At 63.0% G+C, this 21,419-nt stretch overlaps 8 protein-coding genes across 8 annotated transcripts; 3 read left to right on the top strand and 5 right to left on the bottom strand.

Annotated features, from left to right (window-relative positions):
• Positions 1-2,088: 2,088 nt before the first annotated feature.
• On the top strand, positions 2,089-3,236 carry EMIHUDRAFT_62011 (hypothetical protein; the record flags this gene model as incomplete). Its single annotated transcript, XM_005761924.1, has 4 exons — positions 2,089-2,540; positions 2,604-2,667; positions 2,751-2,939; positions 3,003-3,236. The coding sequence occupies 4 exons, from the start codon at positions 2,089-2,091 to the stop codon at positions 3,234-3,236; spliced, it is 939 nt and encodes a 312-aa protein (XP_005761981.1).
• Positions 3,237-5,554: 2,318 nt separating this feature from the next.
• Positions 5,555-6,253, bottom strand: EMIHUDRAFT_56347 (hypothetical protein; the record flags this gene model as incomplete). Its single annotated transcript, XM_005761923.1, has 1 exon — positions 5,555-6,253. A coding segment is annotated over one exon (699 nt), but the record flags the coding sequence as incomplete, so codon positions are not given.
• A 1,629-nt stretch (positions 6,254-7,882) lies between these two features.
• EMIHUDRAFT_198043 (hypothetical protein) lies at positions 7,883-8,923 on the top strand (the record flags this gene model as incomplete). Its single annotated transcript, XM_005761922.1, has 1 exon — positions 7,883-8,923. The coding sequence occupies one exon, from the start codon at positions 7,883-7,885 to the stop codon at positions 8,921-8,923; it is 1,041 nt and encodes a 346-aa protein (XP_005761979.1).
• Positions 8,924-9,038: 115 nt separating this feature from the next.
• On the bottom strand, positions 9,039-10,212 carry EMIHUDRAFT_448399 (hypothetical protein; the record flags this gene model as incomplete). Its single annotated transcript, XM_005761921.1, has 2 exons — positions 9,039-9,813; positions 9,858-10,212. 2 exons carry the CDS (start codon positions 10,210-10,212, stop codon positions 9,359-9,361), a joined length of 810 nt encoding a protein of 269 aa, XP_005761978.1. The 3' UTR covers positions 9,039-9,358.
• Positions 10,213-10,618: 406 nt separating this feature from the next.
• Positions 10,619-11,528, bottom strand: EMIHUDRAFT_350664 (hypothetical protein). The gene has a single exon (XM_005761920.1). It carries the CDS (start codon positions 11,323-11,325, stop codon positions 11,035-11,037), a length of 291 nt encoding a protein of 96 aa, XP_005761977.1. The 5' UTR covers positions 11,326-11,528; the 3' UTR covers positions 10,619-11,034.
• A 1,940-nt stretch (positions 11,529-13,468) lies between these two features.
• EMIHUDRAFT_62094 (hypothetical protein) lies at positions 13,469-14,749 on the top strand (the record flags this gene model as incomplete). The annotated part of the gene is made up of 4 exons (XM_005761919.1): positions 13,469-13,576; positions 13,653-13,868; positions 13,979-14,079; positions 14,191-14,749. The coding sequence occupies 4 exons, from the start codon at positions 13,469-13,471 to the stop codon at positions 14,747-14,749; spliced, it is 984 nt and encodes a 327-aa protein (XP_005761976.1).
• Positions 14,750-14,935: 186 nt separating this feature from the next.
• On the bottom strand, positions 14,936-15,735 carry EMIHUDRAFT_461778 (hypothetical protein; the record flags this gene model as incomplete). The annotated part of the gene is made up of 1 exon (XM_005761918.1): positions 14,936-15,735. The coding sequence occupies one exon, from the start codon at positions 15,733-15,735 to the stop codon at positions 14,998-15,000; it is 738 nt and encodes a 245-aa protein (XP_005761975.1). The 3' UTR covers positions 14,936-14,997.
• Positions 15,736-17,042: 1,307 nt separating this feature from the next.
• Positions 17,043-18,177, bottom strand: EMIHUDRAFT_350663 (hypothetical protein). Its single transcript, XM_005761917.1, has one exon. The coding sequence runs from the start codon at positions 18,118-18,120 to the stop codon at positions 17,176-17,178; it is 945 nt and encodes a 314-aa protein (XP_005761974.1). The 5' UTR covers positions 18,121-18,177; the 3' UTR covers positions 17,043-17,175.
• Between the last annotated feature and the right edge of the window lie 3,242 nt (positions 18,178-21,419).

Below are 21,419 nucleotides of genomic sequence, written 5' to 3'. Positions count from 1 at the left end.
TCTAGTCTGAGATGCGGGACTGAAGCCTGGAGAGCCTTTAGCAGGCCGTTGCGCGCGGGGTTGATCGCAAACACCAAGTACGACGGCCTCCGTGTGAGGAGAAAGAGTAGGAGGAACGAGAGGCCAAAAAGGTCATTGTAGCTGAGGGAAAAGGGTGTCAGCTCAAACGTCGGCGCACCCCGCGAGCGGTAGAACTCATACAGGGGAATGCCAAATAGAAAGAACAGCAGCATCTCTTGCCCCTCTCCTATTGACAGACGCCTCGACGGCCAGTCTCGCCACTTCTTCTTGGACTCTTTCTCCACACCGCCCTCTCCGCTGGACGTGGAGTCTATGACCCCGACGACGGTTGCCTGCTCCACGTCGGGGCCCTCTGCAACTGGGGTACGGCGAGACGAGTCTTGCGCCGATTTCTCGCTGCCGTGGGACAGTTTCGGTGCGTCTATCATGGCCGCTGAAAATCGGGCGTCGGGATTGTCGGCGACCATGACGATCACAGCCCTGTTACAGTTGAGAGAGTATTGATAATCTTACAAGGTCCCTCGCACGACACTGGGCGCGGGACTGGCACTAACACACTGTTATTAACCCTTTTACGTACACATTTCGAGCGAGTGAAAACCAACTCCTGAGCACGGCGCCGCAGGCGCCTGTTGATAGGTCCAGGTGATAGCCCTGGATGGGCAATGCATTCGCCTACCTGGGCCTCAGATCGCCCGACCGCGTCCCGGTGCTCTGTGGTCGGATTTGTGACGCCGCCGCACCGCGCCGCGGCCGGGGGCCCGCCGGAGGACGAGGATGGCCGTGACGGACCGGGACGAGCTCTGGGAGGTTCAGTGTCAGTGAGTATATTGTAGAGGCCACCCATGTGCACAATATCTTGACTGAGAGCTAAGCCAGGGGAGGCGATGCCGGGGCCGTACAGCAGCTTGATGGTGCTTCGCCGGCGTAGAAGCGGCCGCGGCGGGCTCCGGGTGCCTGAAAAAGACGGAGTTACGTGGGCTGTGGGAGAGTTACTGTCGACTCAAACGACACTGTGCCGTAATCCTCTCATATATGGCTAAATATTTACCGAGCCGTTTTAAAGTTCCACCGCTACGACTGGAGATATATCGAGATTTGGTCCTCAGGACCCTTATGAAGCAAAAGGGTTAAGAAGAAAATACGTAATACGTCGTGTGCTTCTGCGCGCTGGTCTATGTTTAGTCTATGAGAGAGAGAGAGGTTGATTGAGGGAGGCTTCACACACAGAAAAAATCGCAGACACCTACGTCTGACGGCGCCGCTAGCGCTAGTATATTCACAGGCCTTGATTGAGAAGGAATACACATCCTATCGCAGCCTAGTCTAAGGTTCACAAAAAAATCACACACAAGCAAGAACATCAAGGTCACGCACGGACACAATCAAGCAGAAGGCTCCAGTCGAGAACGGACAGTCGAGAACGGACAGACAGAGTCAGAGATCGACTGACGACTATTCACAGACTACCTTGATATTGAGAATAAATGACCCCCCCCCCCCCCCCAATGAACACACCAGCGAGGGAGGGCGAGACGATCGAGGGGTCCCGTACCATGCGGAATCGACCCTATCCAGTGCTCAAGTGCTCAAGAAGAAAATGCCACCCACCTATGGCGCTGCGCGCTTCAAACCAACCAGGGCACAAACAACCCAAGATCACGCACGCACACACACAACCGCGGGCCTAGAGGTACTTCCTGTGTTCGCCGGGCTCGCCCCAGCCTCGCCCCTGGGCAGGGGTACTTGGGAGGTGACACATCGTAAAATCCGTGATTATGTTTACGCGCGATTGGCTTACCAGCCTGTCGCTACCGGGCCAGCCGACCCCACGCTCCGACGATGGATCGTAGGAGAAGCACCACCTTGCCGCCGACATCATCCAGCCGACCCCACGCTCCGACGATGGATCGTAGGAGAAGCACCACCTTGCCGCCAGCATCCGCCGGCGCCGGTGCTGCTGGTCACTTGCCAGCGCACAGCCCAAGTCGAGGCCGCATCACCTTCTCACGTGCAAAGGGATTGGCACGAGCAGAGGGCGTGGCTCCTCCTCCAATGAAGCCTCCCATGAAGTTGGCAAAGCCACGAGATGAGATTCGTGCGCAGAGCGTGGAGAAAGCCGCGGTTCTGCTGCGGTCGGGAGCCGCCTCGGCGCAGGGACCGCGGAGAACGATGGAGGACCGGCACATTGCTGTGGACGACGGCTGGCTCACGTCATGGCGGGGGAAACTGTGTCGCCTCTCCGGCTCCGAAACGTGGCCCCACAGCGGGTTTTATGGCGTCTTCGATGGGCACGCGGGCGTGCGCGCGGCCAACATTGCACGCGGCTTTCTTTGGAATAAAATCCAACCCGTGCTAGTGGAGCGGCTTCGAGCCGGCGGCAGTGAGGAACTCCCGCCCGGGGAGCTCGTAGCCGTGGTGAGGAGGGCATTCCACGCCACTGAGGAAGAGGTGCTATCGAGGGCAGTCGCCGGCCGGTGGGTTGACGGCTGCACTGCTATCACCTGCCTCATCCACGGGTGCGGTCTCTCCACAAGCATGAGGCTTGACAACTTCGCCCACAATTTATTTTATGACGATAGGCACCAACTCATCGTGGGCAACCTTGGCGACTCTCGCGCGGTGCTCTGTAGGGGTACCGAGGCTGTCCGCCTCTCCGAGGCCTTGCGCGCCGCTCTAGCCCTCCCCTCTCCACATACACTCGAGCAGCAAAGCGCGATGGTTAGTAGGACCACAAGCCAGGAACTCCGAGCGAGCAAGCGCGAATCGTAGCGGCGGGCGGCTCTGTCCAATATGTCTTTGGCGTTGCTCGACTCAACGGCGGTCTCTCTCTATCACGCGCCTTTGGAGACCTTCCGTACAAGCACTTGCCAAAGCGCGGCGAGAGCGGGCCACTCTCTTCAGTGCCAGATGTTACGGTGCATGGCCCCGTTCCATCCCCAAATCTGAATTCGCGGCTGAGCGCCATCTCGCTTCATCAGGTCCACGAACTCTCGCCGAGAGATCGTTTCCTCGTGCTTGCATGCGATGGGGTGTTCGACTTGTGGACCGACCAGGACGTCGTTCGTCTTGTCGGCGAGGGCTTGCGGCGTTCGGGCGATTCGCCGACCGCCGCAGCTAGTCACTTGGCGCGAGCCAGCCTACAGCACCGCTTCTGCAGTGACAACGTGACAGTCGTGGTTGTCATGCTCGACTGGCACGCATCACGGGCGTGACAGCACTTTCCGGTTTCAACTTCTTTTTTTGCGGGTGGAGCCGGAGAGAGAGTCGCGCGGGCACGCCGGGCGGCGAGACCTCAAGTAGACGGGTGTGCCTTGCGGTGCACTCATTTTAACGCCGATTTACACGCGGGTGTTGATGCGCAAAGAATGACATTTTATTCGACATAAGAGCTGTGGGACAACATGGTTTGCCGTGTGGGAGTGGGTGTCTCTGGAACTGCAAATCTTACAGAGTCTCGCGAGCCGAGAGAGTGGGAACAGCCTCGAAGCAGCTGCGTCTCTCACAGTCAGTGTCTAGCTAGTCCCAAAATCTCAATACACCGGGTCACGGAAGGATATGAGAGCCTCTTCGTTGTTGACACCGACTGGTGATGCATGTGTGTGTGTGTGTGTTGGTGTGTATGTGCGTTGGCTGGGGGGATGTCTCTACTTCTCGGCATTTTCGATCACCTCTTCAAGATCGGCGGCGAGGGTGAGCATCTCCTCATTGTCTGCGTCGTTCTCCAGCTTCGCCATTACCTCCTCGAGGCGCGCCTTGAGCGCCGTCACGACCTCGCCCTTGAGCGCCGTCTGCTGTGCGTTGCCTGGATCAGCAACCAGCGCTGCTTGGATCGTCTCGAGCTGCGCACGCAACTCTTCTGTCGTTTTCGGCTTGGGCTTGGGCTTGGAGGCCGCCGCCGTGGAGGCACGCCGCACGCCACTTGTGAGACCGCCGGCGGTAGCGGTAGGCATCGGCGCAGTGATGAGGTTTAGCGAGGCGCCGCCGGCCTAAGATGCGAGTTTGCGGTTGGGCGGGCATGAGAGTGTCGAGGCCGGAGGCGAGGGCCGGTCTCCTTCTTGGCTGTGTTGGCAAACATGGTCTCGGAGAGGGAAGCGATGCCCGCGTAGGGGTCCGCGCCCTCGGGCACCACAGCGAGGTGCGTGGACGCAAGAATGTCGAAAAGTGCCCCACGCGGCTGTGGCGAAACCTTGATGCCGCGGAAGGATGACTTGCCCAGAAACACGCCCACCGGCTTCACCCTGCCGCCTCCGACGAAGCACACCTCGTGCGCGCCGTACCTGTGCGCCTGCCGGAAGAACTCGCACAACCCTGCAACGAACGTGGAGGCGGGCAGGCAGGCGAGGGGCCGTGTGAGAAATGAATGCACCGAGGTTGTGGGATGTGCAGGCCAAGGTGGAGGCGCACCCTCGAAGGTCTCTGCGCTGCCCTCACCCACACCGGGGGCAATGTCGGACATGCCGCCATTCTTGTTGAGCTGCTGCGGCTGCGGCATCTTGACCTTGTCTTTGGACTTGAAATAGGCGAGCGCTCCGTCGATGGGCTCATCCTTGGTGAGTTGCAGCATCAGCGATCCCCCGTCACCGTCCTCGTAGACCAGCGAGCCGGCGACGCAAGGCTCCTTCTTTGAGGGTGGCGGAGGAGCCGGGGCCGCAGCAGCCTCGGCCGGCGCGGGAGCCGCCGGCACCGGCACCGGCACCGGAACGGGAACCGGTTCGGGCGCAGGCACGGCTGTCGCCTCGTCCTCGCGTGTCGCTAAGGAGCTGCGATCCTCCGCAGCCGGCGGCGGCGATGGTGGCTCCGGGGCCGCCGCCACTGGCGCCGCCACTGGTGCCGCCGCTGCCGCCGCCGGAGGCGGCGCCAGCATGGGTGTGGGCGCCGGCGGCGCCGGTGGCTCGGGCGTTGGCGGCCGCGGTGGCTCAAGCACCACGACCTCGATGAGCGCCTGAAGACGGGGAAAGGGGCGTTTCCCGGTGCGGCTGCAATGAAGGCGGGATTCGAGTCTGTCGAGGGGGCAAGCGTAGCACATTCGCACCTCCTTTGGCGAGTCCGCATCGAGCGCCTCGTCGATCCGCTCCTCGCTGATGCCCGCGGCGCGCGCGCGCCTCTTGACCTCGGTGAGCTTCACTGACGAGAGCTCCTTGCGCAGCGCCTCTTGTGCGGCGGCCTCGGCCGCTGCCTGCGCCTCGGCCTCGGCGGCCTCCCGCTCCGCCACATCGGCCGGGTCCTCTGGCTTCTCGCCCAGGAGCAGCTCGATCAGGGCGTCCTTTGGCGAGTCGGCGTCGAGCGCCTCGTCGATGCGGGACTCGTCTTCGCCGCCGGCGCGCGCCTTCTTCTTCAGGTCCGAGAGCTTGAGCTTTGAGAGCTCGGCCCGCTTCGCCGCCCGCGCCTCCATCTCGGCCGCGTACTTCTCCGCCGCCATCACCATTGGGTCGAGCAGCCGCTCTATGTCCGAGAGCCGCCCCTTTGCCGCGGCCCGCGCGAGCGCCGCGTCACCGTCGTCTGACTGCTGGCTGAGGCGCTCCGCGGCCTGACGCAAACGAGCGGCGACGAGAAGGTGGCCCGCTTTCGTGGCCGCCCCCTCCGCCGTCGATCCGAAGCGGTCGGTCGCCTGAGGCAGGGCCCCTGCCTCGAGCAACTTCTCGACCACCGGCAGCCAACCCTTGCGCGCCGCCCAGAGCAAGGCGCCGCCACCGTCAGCGTCGGCGGCGTTGAGGTCGGCGCCCGCGTCGAGCAGCTTCTGGATGACCGGCCAGTGCCCACCGTGCGCCGCCCACATGCTCGCCGTCACGCCGTTCGCGTCTTTGCTGCCCGGGTCCGCACCGCCGCTCAACAGCCGATCCACGACACGCGCATGGCCGCGGCGGGCGGCCCACAGCATCACGCTGATGCCGTCGGCGTCGGCGGCGCCCGGCTCGGCGCCCGCCTCGAGAAGCCGCTCCACCACCTTGAGATGGCCAGCGCGCGCCGCCGCCAGAAGAGGCGTGAAACCGGTTGACTCGACGACTGCGCTCGGCGCTGCGCCAGCGGCAAGGAGGCGGTTGATCAGCGGGATGTGGCCTCCTTGGGCCGCCCACATGAGCACCGTGTGCCCTTGTGCATCCACCGCGTTCGGGTCCGACCCAGATGCCAGCAGGCGCTCTGCGATCTCAAGGTGGCCGGCCGCCGCCGCCAGCATGAGCGCGGTGTCACCGTTCGGGTTGGGTGCGCTCGCGTCGTGACCAGCCTCGAGCAGGCGCGTGGCGACTTCGAGATGGCCATTCGCAGCCGCAGCCGACAGCGGGGTGATCGTGGGCGGCATTGTTGTCGAAGTGGGTCGGCCGGCGGCTCGCCGGCGGCTCGTGCTCACGCAGGACGGACCAAGGTCGCAGGACGGCTCCCCGGTCTGCGACCCCCCCTCTGCAAGGGGCCCCTCCAATCTCCTGCCCCACCGCTTGGTAGCAGGTAGCATCGAGGGGTGGCCTTGTCTCCCACGTCGATGCGGGCGTAGGGGTTGAGTTGAGTAGTGCGTCATCTTGAGGAACGCTAGACTCGACTCCCTCTCGGAGATCGACGCCGCCCGACCGCCGGAGATCACCGGAGATCACCCGAGATCACCGGAGATCACCGGAGGTCTCGATGTCGCGGCGACGACGATCTCGACGGGGCCCTGGCGTGGTTGGGCGTTGTGCCTCCCCACGCCCTGGGACAGACAACACATGCCAGGGCCGACAGACACATAGGACCTCGCCCGTTACCCGCGTCACCACTAGACGCTCATCTCATCCTGCTCAATGATACGCTGAACAGCAAACTGTCCACCCCGACCACAAACACAGTCCATCGGGCTGGTCCATGTGGTGGCGGCGCCTTGCGGTGTGCACGAGATGCGGATCCGCGTGGAGACTGCGCGCCGTCCACCAGCCGCTGAATGGCTGTACGGGCTGTTCGAGCCGACAGAACAACGACAACTGAATGCGGAAATGAATGCTCTCGGCGCCAATGCTCTGATCTGTGTAGCGCCTGCGCGTGCCGCCCTGCGCAGCGGCCCATGGGCCTTTGCGATCCACAGCGCTCCGGCCATGGCGATTGAATCATGGCGCGAGGCGCGCTGGCTCCATGGCAGCACGTTGAAGCAAAGCAGGTGGGGACGAGGACGCGCGTAAGGACGCGTCGCCATCTCTGCTGTGAATAGAGGGAGAGTGCTGCAGCGTTGGAACCGTAGCTCGGCGAGAAAAGCTGAAGCTGTTCGCGCCACACCCAGGACGGATTTTAGCCCCCCGCTACGTCGCACATGTATTTCTTCCGCGTGTTTATACTGAAAGAATTACGACGGCGCGGATCCACCGCTTCCCCCCTTCCCCGCCAGCCACGGCGCCTGACTAGCTGGCCGGCCAAACAGCCAAGCCGCGACAAAGCCCACGAGCAACGCCCTCGACACCACGGTGCGCCACCTTCCCCGGGGCCTCCCGCGACGCCCGACGCGCGCACGCCCAGCGGAAGCCCTCGGCCCTCCCGTCCGTTCGCCCGCATGCCATCGGCGGCGGCGGTGCGGGCGGTGGTGGTGCTGATGGACGGCATACCGCCGCTGGAGTGGCCGCGTGACACACGAGGTGCGAACTTTCCCGGCTTCCGCAGCCAGGCAGGCCGGAACCGGAGGTAGACAAGGCGCAAGCTCACCGAACGGCGGGAGGTGTACGCGACCCAGCAGACGAAATCGGGCCAGGTCGTTCCCTCCGTCGGAGAGAGGCCCTGTTCTCGACTGTTCCCGTCGGGCGAGCTCGGACCGGCACACGGCGGGCGCTAGGACTGCAACATCGCGAACCGCCCCGGGTATGTGCATGCCCCGTCTGTCTGTGTATGCGTATGTGCATGCCTGCGCATGTGGCAGCAACCGCTCCCGCCCGAAGCGGAGCCGGCGTCGCAATCCGTCACCCAGCTGATGTTTTTCGCAACACACACCCTGGGCGAGGTCGACGTCCGCCTGTACCGGCACTATGCCCGTCAGCTCAGCCAGAGCCGCGGCCCAGCAATGTCGACACAAATGTGGGTACTGCTGTATCAGGAGAACATGGAGGATGTCCGCATCCTTAGCGGCGAGAGTGCATCTATCGGAGCCGGGGTTTGCGCATGGGGGTACGGTGCCATTCGACGAGCGTTTCCAGCTCTAGCGTCGAGCGCGTCAGCGGCGTCCCGTGTTTACCTGGGCAACTCGTCCGAGGAACGCAATTTTAAACGCTACTGGTGGGTGCACGCATCGCTTCTTCTGTGGAATCAGACCTTCGGTTACGGGTTCCCGCTGTTGGAGTATTACTGGCGCATCGAGCCCGACGTGGTTTACACCAAATCGTGGGCGGATCTCGTGGCTTACGCTGCTGCAGACAAGAGTGACTTGGTCCTCCCAAAGTATGTGAGCCAGGAAGACAGCCCCTCTTACGTGCACTGGCGGGCGCATGAGCTGCTCCTCTCCACGCTGCCTCAGCGAGAGCGGGTATTTTCGCTCGTGTCACTGGGCAGGTACTCGCGTTTGTTCCTCCGACTCATGGCTGAAAGCTGGGCGGCAGGCGTTAGCGGATACGAGGAAATCACGCTTCCCGCCCGCTGCCTCCCACGCAACCGCTGCAAGCGGACGTCGTTTACAGCGCTCGCGCACCGCAGACTGGCAAACTCCACCTCGCACTTATCAACCTCATTCTTCCGCTACAACCCGTGCTGGAAGTGCGACTCATTTCTCAGGGCAGCAGTCGCCTACAATAGTAGGCAGCAGCTCTGGCATCCCGTCAAGAGCCGAGAGTGCTGGGCAGACTATCTCGATGCAACATCAAGCGGCACACAAGAGGTTGCCTTGGGACCGGCAAAGGCGACACACTCTCACATGGCAGAGGCCAGGAAGGAGTGGTCGGAGAGCTGCCGTGACGCGTGACCGTGAGACGTGAGTGAGAGCTGCTCTGTTGAGGAGTCTGAGGTGTACGATGTCTCTCTGAGACGGAGGGCTTAACAATTACCGGGTCTTTCTCTAGTACTTACTTTGGTGGTGTATACTCTCTCTGCGTGTTTCACTGTGTACAAGTACATACACGCTGCATATGAGTAGACAAACGACTGCGCCGAGACACAATGACCCGACTGCGATGCGGGGGGGGCGTGTGGTTCCGTACTTGGATGCGGCTACTTCCGTTCAACCTCGTGTACGTCTGCCCCCCAGCCCAAGTGAGCGTGTGCGTCGTGCCCCTCGTGCTACCCTGCCCCACGTGCCAACCTGCTGGCAGCTGCAACACGCCCCTGTCGCCCCGATGCGCCCCTGTCGCCCCGATGGTTTACGGTGCATTCGAGACCGCTCGCCGCCGCGCGTGCGCCGCTACACCTCGGCCGCTTCGAGAGAGAGCGAATCGACGGAGGAGCGGATGCTTGATGTGTGACCGCACACTGGCGTGCCCGGTCGTCGAGCCTCCTCCTCCCCCTCGCCCTCAAAGGCGGCCTCGAGGTCCGAGGCCATCTGCCGCATCGACGCGCGCGCCTTTTCGGCGGTGACATGGGGAGGATGCGAGAGTCGCTCTTCGCCAGCGCCCTCCTCGCCGCTGCGGACCTCCACCCCTACTGGCACATGAGACGGCAAAGGCGGAGCGGTGGAGGCAGCCCCCACGCAGGCTTGTCCAGGCGGGGCGGGCAGCGACGGGGGCTCGTCGCTGTCGCTGCGCTCGGGTGCCAGCCGGCCTGGCGTAGAAGAGGCGACCAGCTCGTCGGTGAGGAGAGTGCTGCGCTGGTCGCGGTTCGCCTCTCCCTCGGCGTCGCGGTTGGTGAGGGAGAGAACGCCTAGCCGAGGCGCTGGCCGAGATGACACGGCCGAGTTCGCCCACGTGCCTTTGAGGGAGAGAGGTCAACCACGCCGAGTCCGGCGATCACGGCGAGAATGCCCCCGGCGACGAATGGCACCACCTCGGGGTGGCAGGTGAACTCGTCGTAAAAGATGCCGGCGGCGAGCAGGTTCATGACGATGAGGAGCGACTGGTACGCGGGCACGGAGTAGGACACCTTTGCGCCCGCGAGGGCCTTGTTCAGGAGCCACAGCTGCAGCGGCGCCGAGCAGGGCAGCAGCACAAAGGCGGCCCACGTGATCGGCTCGGCCCATCCAGCCTCGCCCAAGTGGGAGAGGTCGAGGAAGGAGGTGGTCACCACCTTTGACACCTGCTTCAGCGCGACCTGCGTGGCCATTCCGCACATGGCCGACGCCAGGCAGGTGCCAATCGTCTCCACCGCTGAGGCCTGCGCGCCGCCGCCGATCGCCGCCGTGGGCGGCGCGGTCCCTGCTGCTGCCGCATCCGCCGACTCCTCCGCGATCTCGTCCGAGAGCGCGCGCGCGGCCCGGGAGCGGTGCGAGAGGGCGGGGGGGAGAGCGCCGCCGGGCGGGGGGTCGGCTGCGCGGCGGCGGCGTGTGGAGAGGCAGTGGAGGACCAGCCAAGCGGCGATGTAGCCCGCGACACCGGCCGCCAGCAGCGCGGAGCGAAAGGAAAAGTGGAGCGCCTACGATGAGGAGCCTCTCTTTCCCTCTCTTTTTCTCAATGGAGCGGGCGGGGGCGCATACCCGCAAGGGTGGTAGGGGGGTGGGGGAGAAAAGGGGGGGGAGGGGTGGGCAGATGGGGCAGGGGGATGCCTCTGGCGAGCCGTCTCCGTGGGGACCAAAGACAGAGACGAGGGTCACACCGAGCAGCACGAGGAGGATCCCTGATGAGAGGTGGTGTGACGGTGGTTATGGGGAGGAAACGAGACGCGGCCGGCGCGTTGCGGGGCGAGCGGCGCGAGGGAGCACCGGAGAGGTCCCGCCCCCCCGGGATGGCTCGGACGTACGCAGCTTCCCATCGGCTGGGTACCTGGAGGTGGTAAAAAGGGGGAATGCAAACAGGCGGATGGGTGCATGCGATGCGAGCATAAAGTCATTGAGTTAAAGAGGCGTGTCCTGCGTGCATGCATCAATTAATTATGGCACAATATTTAGAGGCGTGCATTTGACTAAGCACTCTCTCGTCCGAGCGGACTCTATCGTCCGAGCGGCGCCTCCCGCTTGGTAACGCAGCCGGTGGCGGAGATGAGGAGGGTGAAGACGATCGTCATGCCTGCAAACGGAGCGATCAGCGCCATAGGCGTGATGGAGAAGGCGATGATGTCGATCCAGATCGCGTTGACGACAAGGAGGACAAAGCCAGTAATCCACCGCCATCTCCGGCAGAGCGTCTTCTTGCCCTCGCCCATGACGGAGGACTGCTTCATGAACAGAAGTCCCGTCGCCGACGACGCGCACCCAATCAGCATCAGCACGACGCCGATCATCCAAAGATGGCTCGTGGTCGCTTCCTCTACCGTTGCGGAGCTGGTATTGATTGGCAAGCAGCCGCCGAGCAGAGAAACGTTAGACATTTTCGTTGAGAGCGTCTGCGCCCGTTTTGTTACCACAACGCCTTGATGACTGCCGCGAAATCGGAGGAAAGCAGGCAGCAGTGGAGGAGGAGGTCTTGGTTGGGCTTGGCACCGCGCCGAAATTCGTTTTTTCGTTTCTTCTGACTGTCCAAGGAAAAAAACGCGGGAGAAAAAAGCAACGGCTGGAGTGCTCTCTACTGCCGCGGCGCCCCTGTCGGTTCGGAGGCGCCCGGCGGCCGCGCGCTTAGTGCCGACGGCCACCGGCTGCTCTCAGAGAGAGAGAGTTTTTGCAATACCAAACAAATCTGCTGTGTTTCTGAGGGAGGGTGTAGAGGATGTAGAGTGTAGAGCGCTGTAGAGCTGTAGAGATGTAGAGCGCTGTAGAGCTGTAGAGCTCTACATCCGCCGCGGGACGAAGCGGGTGCGTTGTAGAGCGATGTAGAGCGCGATTTTGCTGTAGAGTTTGTTGTAGAGGCTCTACAGCCAAACCGCCGGGAAGGCAGTGACTCAAAGAGGTCGAGTCGCACTAATGGGGTGTCTCCGAGCTTACTGGAGCTCTGATGGACGGCCCTGACTATCCCTGACACACAGAGAGTCACTCTGACGGCACAAAACACCTAACTGCGTCATGACCAGCCTGCCATGCGTCGCCGGTGCCGCATTCATCGCTGTGCTTCTTTAGCAGGCGGTGGACTGTCGGCTGCGAGGGCGGTCGCATTTGCGCGAGGCGAGGCGAGCATTCAGACGCGTTGCATGCGCCATGACTCGCGCCAGCGTGTGCGGGAGCTCCTGGCTGAGCGTTGAGTCCAGGCGAGTTGCGCTGGCTACGATCGCTACGCCGAGCCGAGCTGACGCGCCGAGGCGCCGGCCAGTCGCAGCCGTGAGGCATGCCATAGCAGTAGAGGCACCTCCTACCCATTGGGCGGGCAGACAGAAGGCCAGGGCAGCACTGGCAAGTGCAACGCGCCTCATGTCGGAGAGCGACCGTGCCTCGTTCGCCGCTTATGATGTAGAGTTTGTTGTAGAGATTTCACGTTGTAGAGCGCCTCTACATCGCTCTACAACGCACCCGCTTCGTCCCGCGGCGGATGTAGAGCTCTACAGCTCTACAGCACTCCGGAGCGCTCTACATCTCTACAGCTCTACAGCGCTCTACACTCTACATCCTCTACACCCTCCCTCAGCTGTGTTTGTGCGTGGGGCCAAAATCCCGCTAACTCTCTGCCGCCGCCCGGCCCCCAGCAACCCCCTCGCCCCCTCCCAAGCAAGTACCAATGTCACTCAAGATGACCCGGCCGGTGTGTGGGTAACCAACCACGACTGTGCTCTGGCATCGCGGGGGCGGTGGGTGGGGGGGGGGGGGCGAGAGAGAGAGAGAGAGAGAGAGAGAGAGAGAGAGAGAGAGAGAGAGAGAGAGAGAGAGAGAGAGAGAGAGAGAGAGAGAGAGAGAGAGAGAGAGAGAGAGAGAGACTTCTCCTGGGGCGGATACTGATGTTGTGATGACTGATGGTGATGCGACGTCCCGAGGTCCCGACGAGTCTTGGCCAACAAGAAAAAAAGCTGCAACCCAACGCGGCCAAAGGATATCCACACCTCGAGAACCTCGAGAGAAAGATTAAATGAGGAGTATGGCGGCTTGCATAATAAGAAAGAAAGAAAAAGACCCGCAGTCTACTGCCTGGACCCTGGAGGGAGAATAACACTCTTGCCGGATTGTATGAGTTCTATGGTTCATCAAGACGTGCGACTTTGTGTCTGTTCTTCGATCCATCTGATAGGCAAAAGGTACAAACGGCCGGCCAAAATTTACCTTTGGGGTTGGGTGCAGGTTGTTGGCGCTCGTGCGCTGAGCTCGCACTGCCACAGCTCCGACGGAATGCCGGCCCGCGTTGCCGCTTGGGCGGTATCAAAGGAGATCACGGTTCCGACGTTTACAAAGCTTGCCTCGTCCGAAGATCTCGGCCCCGAGTTGGAGCCCATCCCTGAACAGCCGGAAACCGCACCGGCTCCTGATCGGTCTCTGCCAGTCAATGCCACCATATCGGGCAGGGCTCAGATGCTAATTTTGTCAGGCCTCTGCTTGCAGACGGTATGTGACGTGATGCTTCGCTCCTGGTCGCGTCGCACGTTAGGAGAGACCTACTCCTCTTCTTCGGTCCTGATGGTGCGGCAACCGCCTGCTCAGCTGGCGCAGGGCCCGGCCATCTCACCGAGCATTTCGCACCCACACGAACCGTCAGGTTGCCGAGCTCGTTAAGCTGACCGCCTCGCTTGTCGCGGGGGGCGTCCACCCCTGCCATCTTCTCGTCCTCCTCCGCAAATCCACGCCAGCCGCTGTGCCGGCCGTCGCATTCCTCGTGATGAACATGTTGCAGTTCGATGCCGTGGCGCGGCTCGATGCATCTACGTTCACGGTCGGACTGCAGACTAAGACTCTTTGGTCGGCAATCTTCTCGGTCCCCCCCCCCCCCCCCCCGGCCGGCCGGCCCCGCCCGCTCCTCCACACACTCCGGCCACGCGTCCCCAAGGGGCCCGGCTCTCGTGAGTTTCCTTGCCGTGCCCCCAGATGTGGTTGCTGGGCCGCAAAACCTCGCTCCGAAAATGGCGCGCGCTTTTGGTCTTGGTGGCTGGCGTCGCACTCATCGTGCACCAGTCGGGCTACGACTTGTGCGACTCGCCACTCGCATCGCGAAGGCTCAGCAGCGCCGTTGTCGGCGGCAAAAGTGGCAGAGGCAGCAAAAACAGCAGCATGGCAGCAGCCTCAGCCGAGTCGGACAGACAGCTGTTTGCCTCTGTTGATGGTTTCGTGGTTGGGCTAGCTGAGCTCGCACTGCAGACAGCCCTCGGCGGCTTCACGTCGGTGTACATCGAGAAATATCTCAAGGGCTCCGCCGCGTCGCTCTCCATCTGGGAGGTGAACGTGCAAATGGCGGTTTGGTCGGCGGTCGGGTACGCATTCCTAGCTAGCTTTCCGCGGCCGGCAGCCACGTTTGATGACTGGTCTCTCACGACGTGCGGCATCGTTGCAACCTCTGCTACGGGTGGTATCTTGGTGGCCTCGTGCCTCAAGTACACGGATGCCGTCCTGAAGAACTTCCCCACTTCAGTGTCGGTGGTCCTCGTGACCTACGGCTCCGCGATCTTTCTTAACGGCCCCGCCACGTTTCCAACGGCAGTTGGCTCTCTGCTGGTGGCAATTTCCGTCTTCAACTATGCTGAGCCCGAGGCAATAGGAGGCGCAGTAGGGATAAAGAGGCAAAACTCGGCCCCCGGCTCCGTGGCCTCTTTGACGGTTCGACGCACCCCATCGCAGCAAAATCTGGTGGGAGGGTGTTAGGCACTCTACGTCGTCAGATCCGCGGTGGACGTGTACACATATGCAGACTCGACCACGCCACGACGCCAGCGCCCACACACGAATGTCACATTTGGGCTTTGTCACATGGCGCTCGGCCCTCTGCACTCTGGCTCTTGGTTCCTGCTGTTCTGGCTTCCTGTGTTCGGAGCCTCTGTCTCTCCTCTGGGGGCCACTACGTCTCGGCTCTTCACAGCTATATCGGACCGCATATATTTGGGGCGAACAGCTCACCCTTTCTCACCGAACAGATCCCTCAAGTCGTCCGCGGTCAGCGGCGAGAAGGACTCACCCTTGGGCGGGACGCGCGGGCGTGGACTCGAGAGGTCCCGCGGCCTCGTCGCCTTGGGGTCGAGCGGCCGCTCAAAGAGCATGACTACATTGTCCGTCTTGTCGGGCACATTCGCGAGCAATGCGTCGCGCACGCGCTCAAAAGACTGCCCGTCGGCCACAAATAGGACCTTGGTCGGAGCCGTCTCGGAGAATACCCCAAGCTCCGGCAGATTCTGCGGCTCGCGCAGTCCCACGGTGCGGCTGAGCTGCTCGCGCCACCAGCCACCCTCAAGCCAGGGGATAGAGGACGCCGCGCCTCGCCCTCCCCCCTGAGCGATTGCGTCGCCATTCGGCCGCCCATGGAAGCCGGGACCGAGGCGAGTCTCGCGCGCCGCCGAGTCAAACCGCATCTCAAACGTCGAGCACGCCCGCAGCACGTCGCCTTCGCGCAGGCCGTAGCCCGTCTCATACACGCGCAGCACGCCTCTCTCGGGCCTCACGCGGAGCTCGACCGGCACGGGGTAGCGCACTGTGAGCAGCTCGGACTTGGAAAAGAACGCCTGCAGTTCGCCCTCCACCATGCCACCACCCTGACCGAGATTGACTCTCAGCTCAAACACCGCAGCCGTTTCCGTGGCCAGCAGCCTGGCCCGCGGCCGCATCGGCGCGGCGCGAGAATGCCACACGAGCAACATTTTCCCGTCTGGGTTCCGGCTCCTACCCCCTGTATCGTAGTCTTCGTTAGTACCATTTTTTTTTAGTTTTGGCACTGATAAATTCGCGGCGTTCGCAGCGAGCCGAGCCAGGCCACGGCGCTCGGCCTGCTGAGAGAATACCTTCCCCGACGGCAGTGACAATTTACCCGACATCAATCGTCGACGGCAAGCTCGAGAACTGCGCCTCCAAAGTCGCCCAGATTCGCCTCTCGCGGCGCGCTGAGTTAGTATCGCCGGTGCGCCAGCCGGCTCTGCTCCACAGCAGGGCATGCCTGACTGGCTCCTGCTAGCCGTGCGTCCTGGTGGCATCCATTGCCAGCTCAGGTAGCCTCAGAAGGTCGCCTCGCGCACAACTCGGCGCCGCACAGCACCGCTCCGCGTTACTACCGAGTTAGTATCGTCGACCCACAGAGACTGCTCTGCTGTAGGTGGAGCCGACAAACGCCGGCCGGGTCGGCCCCGCCGCCCCCATCGCCGCCGCCGGGGCGGCGGCGGCCTCGGCGGACCATCCGGCGCGCCGCGCGCCCGACGGGGAGGTGTTCACCACTCCTGGCTCCTCACCCCGCCACGCCTTCGTGCAGACGCCGTGGCACCCGCCTCAGGCGCCGCTCGGACTCGGTTGACGGCCGCCCAAGTGCTTGGCTCGTGCCCAGCCGACCGGCAGGCGATGCCCACTCGCTGCTAGGCTAATCCCGGGCTGTCAAGCGGCGGTGTGGTGCCGTGAAGGGCAGCGGTGCCAAAACTACGACTATTAGTACCGTGCGGGGGCAGTGCATTTAATTCTGTCAAAAATCGAAATGTGCTCCGTAGGACGTATTGGGCTAGGATCATACGTCCGGGAGGCCCCCCATGCGTGCCGCGCAACGACCCACAGTTCTGGTACCACTCTCTTCACGTTCACAGCTCCTAAGTGTGCCATAACTCCGATACAGGGGGTACCCGGATGGGGGTCTTGCACGACTCGCGCCAAAACGCGTATTTATCTCTCCCCAGGCCGCGCAGCGAAGCGAAAAAAGACGAAACAGCGCGGTACCTACCTGTTGCAGGGCCCTCTGGGGCGGTCAAAGCCGGACCTACCTACCTATTGCATAGCCATAGGGTGTCACCGTGGTGCGTGGTCAACAGACCCCCTATCCGGGTAGGAGCCAGAACCCTGGGCGGCCCAAATTCACAATGTGTATTTCACACCTCGCGGGACTAGAGGTAGAGCTCTACTTATGTTTTCGTAAACGTAGTCGTGGCCCCCCGCTACGTCGCACGAGTGCAACCGGGTAGCGGGGGGCGACAAATATCTCACCTCCTATCGACCTAACGAGTCTCTACCGCTGCCGTCCCTCACCCTCACGCGTCACGCCTCGAGTCACGCCACGAGCTCACCCGCCGCCCGGCCCGCCCGCCCACTTGGGCCCCTAGCGTCTGTCACAGCTCCACTTGAAGGCTGCCGCTGTCGCCGCCGCCGTCGTCGCCGCGCTCCCAGCCGCCCTCTCCGCTGCGCGCCGCACGCCACTCCTCGGCTCGCCTCCTCCCCTCCTTCCTGCGGGCGGTGCCCGATGGCACCGCGCTAGGGCTACAGCCGGCGGCGTGCGGCGTCTGGAAGTCGCGCAGGTGCGTCCAAAAGTTGGCCGCATACTTGACCCCCTCCTCGACGCTGCGTGCCTCGTGCTCCGTCCGCGGGTCGTCGGCGTAGACGTCGTCGTCTCGCACGCTCGCCCACACGATGGCCTGCCCGGGCTTGGGCTCGACGGTGAGGCCGAGGCGCGGGAAGTGCGTCTCGCCGCCCTTTGGCACGTGCGAGAGCTGGATGAAGAAGGTGAAGATGCGCGGGCCCGACGGCGACTCGTGCGGCGAGTTTTGGTCGTGGTGCGAGCGGTAGTACTGGCCGGGCTCGTACCGCAGCACCTGCAGGTGCTCTGTGTTTGCCATCGGGCAGCTGCCAATCGCGCCCGTGATCTTGCGCTTGAGGGCGAGCATGTCCGGGTCCCGCTCGCACTTCGGCACGTTGCACCACGAGGTGGAGGACGTGCGCGCCGACACGAAGCCGCTGCCCGCGCCGGCGAGCGAGCGCGAGAAGTTGTGACCACCCACGCGGATCACCATCGCCACCTCATCCTTGTCGAGGAAGGTCTCGAGGAGGATGACCCACGGGTCGCGGCTCAAGATCCGGCCGCCGTAGCCCTCCAGGCTGAGCATACGCTCCATCGCCTCGGTAATCCCGCCCTCGCTCAGCGCATCCGGCCCGAGCTCTCCGCAATCGCGCCGCATTTCGCCGCACGTGTCGCAGGACGCGGCGCACGAGCCGTGCATGAAGGCCGGGTTTGCGGAGCACTCGCCCTGCCGCGCCCACGCCCGGCACCGGTCGTGCATGTCGCGACACTCTGACGCCACGCGTCCAACCAGAAGCGCGAGGGCCAGAGCCCGCCACAAGGCAAACATGGGTCGAAGGCTGTGCCGAGGAAAGAATTCGCGCCCTTTCTGCGCGCAAACGGCGGGCGCGCGCACCTGACGCCCAAACGACGCCGTTGACCCCACAGTACAGCTCAGAACCCGCTCGTACGGGTCCATCGCCGATCGAATCCTCATCCGGACCACCCAGCCTCGGCTCCTTCCGGCCCGTTTGGCGTCCGGAGCTCGGGCCTTCGAGCGGCGTCGAGGTGAAGATCGGCGCAGCAGGGCAGTCTTCGCCAGCCATTGTGGCTGCTTTCAGTGTACACCGCGGAATATAACTCAGATTTATTTTGCATGACCTGTCTCTGGCTGGCGCGCGTAGACGAGCGCGGCCTGCTCCCCCCCACAGTAGCGCGGATACAAGTACGCGCAACACCCCAACTGGTGTCCTTGCTTTCTCTCTAATTACAGCTGCTTGTATAGTGTTTTGTTTAGGGTCGCTGGCCGTACGGCAGCTCGCACTTGAGCTCGTTCGCCCAGAATGTAACGTGCACGAGTTCTCCCTCCTTGCCTTTCCGCCCTGTCTCGGCCACGACGTGCGCCTCGGTGATGAAGGAGCCGTCCACCGTCAGCGCGCCCTTGCGCAGCTTGAAGGTGGCGTCCTGCGACGGGAAGGGCGGTTGGACGGGAGGAGACGCCAGCGCGGTCAGGGGCTTGCGGGGGCGCCTCAGTCTTGATGTTGATCGCAAAGCCCGGAGCAGAGTGGAAGCAGTACAGCAGCCTGTGCGGGACAGCAGGTTACGAATCAGCTGGCGGCGGCGAGCCACCGGACCCGGGCGAGGCGGCGGACGACGACCTCGAACGACGACCGGACGAGAGTCGAGACGGGCGAGGCCGGAGGTGGGACCAAGAGGCGTAGCCCGAGAGCCGAGTTGGAGGTCGCCACACGCCAGCGGCCCGCCCATGACGCATGAGCCATGATGCACCTGCTGCCCGGAAAATTGATGGAGTTTCCAGAGGGTGCTGTACGAAGGGAAATAAAGAAACGAAACTCCACCAGCCCGACGCGCATAGTACCACGGGGTGCGCGAGGACCGAGGATTAGCGAGGAAACAGACCCCGCAAAGCGGCCTGACTCCACCAACCCTCCCCTTCGGGCTTCCCGGCCGCCAGCCCCGTGCGCGTCCCGGTCCCGGTCCTGTCCTCCCGGGGGGTGAATTGCACTACGGATCGCGCGCGATAGTCCACCTACCGTACAAGGCTGCAGCGGCAGCATTCATTTCCTCGTTAGCCGGCCGCACGACGATCGGGCCATGCTCACGTATCCTATCTAGTTGCGGTTGCGCCTCTCGTCAGATGAACCCTGTGGCGAGCAGCCCCTAGGCGTCCCGGACCTCGACGTCCTTGGTCTCGACGTTTCTGTTCGTAAACAGAGGCTTGTTCTGCTTCTCGAAATGTGTACATGACGTACAAGAAGGCGAGAGAACGGCGACAAGGAGCGCGCCGCCAACGGCAATCACAGCGATGGCCCATGCGGGCAGCTTGTCCGATGTCGTGGTCTCCGCTGGGACCGGGCAGTTAGGAGCTGAGCCTTCTCGAAGTCGAAGGCCCACGTGGGGTTCAGGCGTTCAGCTCCACGTTGCAGTAGGGGGGCGCTAAACGGCATCTGCTGGTACACGGGCTCCAGCGCGGCAAACTCTTCCTTGATGAATCGAGACTTGTCGACGGCGTGAATGATGGCGCGGCGCGTCACGATATCGGACGTGGGCTCGTGGGCGCCTTGTTGGTATTCCATAACCACGAGCGCATTTTGCATGACCTCGGAGAGGCGGACGTCAACCTTGTCGGAGTGGTAGTACTTGAGGTCCTGGACCTGTTTGGGGGGCAGCGGACCGATTTCGAGAGCCATGTCTAGGTCTCCAGACTACAGTAGCCAACTCAGTAGGTCCTTCTGCACGTCGTCGGTGGGAGCGGCCGCACATTGCTCGGTACCCCCCCTGCACTTCTAAGCCCGTCCCTGCTGCTAGGGGGGTTCTGACCCCCCCAGCAGCAGAGCGCTGCTGCTGGGGGGGGGGGGGTCCGGACCCCCCCAGCAGCAGAGCGCTGCTGCTGGGGAGGGGGTCCCGACCCCCCCAGCAGCAGAGCGCACTGGACCCAGCTCCCGCCTCCCGCCGCCCCCCCTCCCGCCCCCTCGGCTCGTGTTTGAGCGGTACGCTCGAGGCGGTTGTGTTCACCGCGCCTTCGAGCCCAATACACCTTCGTCGTGTCGAGTGCTGGCGTTTTACTAAAGACTTGTGACCATGGTGAGTCTATCTTTGTGTACTACCACACATATAGGCGCGTATAGTGAGCCACTCACTCTCGGGCGTCTCGCTGACGTTGATCGATCAGCGCTGATCTCCCTAGCCTATCGCCCACCCGCTCGATCCTCGGATCGCTCGCTTGTCGCAAATCGATCGACTGAGCTGTCATCCCCGGGGCCTTTTCTTTTTTCGAAAACGCGCGCGCGCCCGTCGCGGCAAAACTGTCAGGTCCGCCGCGACGCGTCGCCGCAATGGCGGGCAGAGGCGCCGCGAGGCACGAGAGGCGTAGAAGAGAGGCTGGCGTGCCCCGCACCGCCCGGTTGGCAGTAGGAGGCCCCGCCGGTGAGACCACTGATTTTGATGCCGACCATAAATTCTCGCAACTCGAACGCATGCTACTTACAGCTGCTGTCTGTACAGAGATGCCAGCACCCCCCACAGGCAGAGCGCTGCTGCTGGGGGGGGGGTCCCGACCCCCCCCAGCAGCAGAGCGCTGCTGCTGGGGGGGGGGTCCCGACCCCCCCAGCAACAAAACGCTGCTGCTGGGGGGGGGGGGGGGGGGCCCCCCTTGGCTTTAGGGGGCCGGGGGGGGACCCAAAAAGGGGGGGCCCCCCTTGGCCCCTAAAACCCAAAGGGGCGGAATTTCATTTCCGGGGGGCCCCCCCCCAAATCCTCCTGGGGGGGGAAAAACGGTTTTAATTCCACCCCCCCCCCCCCGGGGTGGGTTCCCGCTGTGGAAAATTTAAAGGGCCCTTTCCCATTCGGTTTAGGCCCGGGCAAAGGAACGGGTCTTCCAATAAAGGGGACCCGGGCCCCAAAATCCCCCAATTTTAAGAATTTTGCGTGTCCGGAACCGAAACTATTCCCCGTGGGAAAGGGGGCCCCCCCACAAAACTTAAAAAAGGGGGATTTTTCTTAACCCCCCAAAAAAAAGGGAAAAAAGGTTTTTTCTCTCCAGGAAAAAATTTCCCCCCC

Source organism: Emiliania huxleyi (genome assembly GCF_000372725.1).
Source record: "Emiliania huxleyi CCMP1516 unplaced genomic scaffold EMIHUscaffold_7, whole genome shotgun sequence".
In the NCBI taxonomy this organism is placed as follows: domain Eukaryota; phylum Haptophyta; order Isochrysidales; family Noelaerhabdaceae; genus Emiliania; species Emiliania huxleyi.
Note: the sequence above shows the minus strand (reverse complement) of the source record. Positions and strands in the feature narration are given on the sequence as shown.

Excerpts from the sequence above, each read along its gene's own strand:
- EMIHUDRAFT_350664 (XM_005761920.1), bottom strand. The coding sequence starts at position 11,325 with ATGATCGGCGTCGTGCTGATGCTGATTGGGTGCGCGTCGTCGGCGACG.
- EMIHUDRAFT_350663 (XM_005761917.1), bottom strand. The coding sequence starts at position 18,120 with ATGCACGACCGGTGCCGGGCGTGGGCGCGGCAGGGCGAGTGCTCCGCA.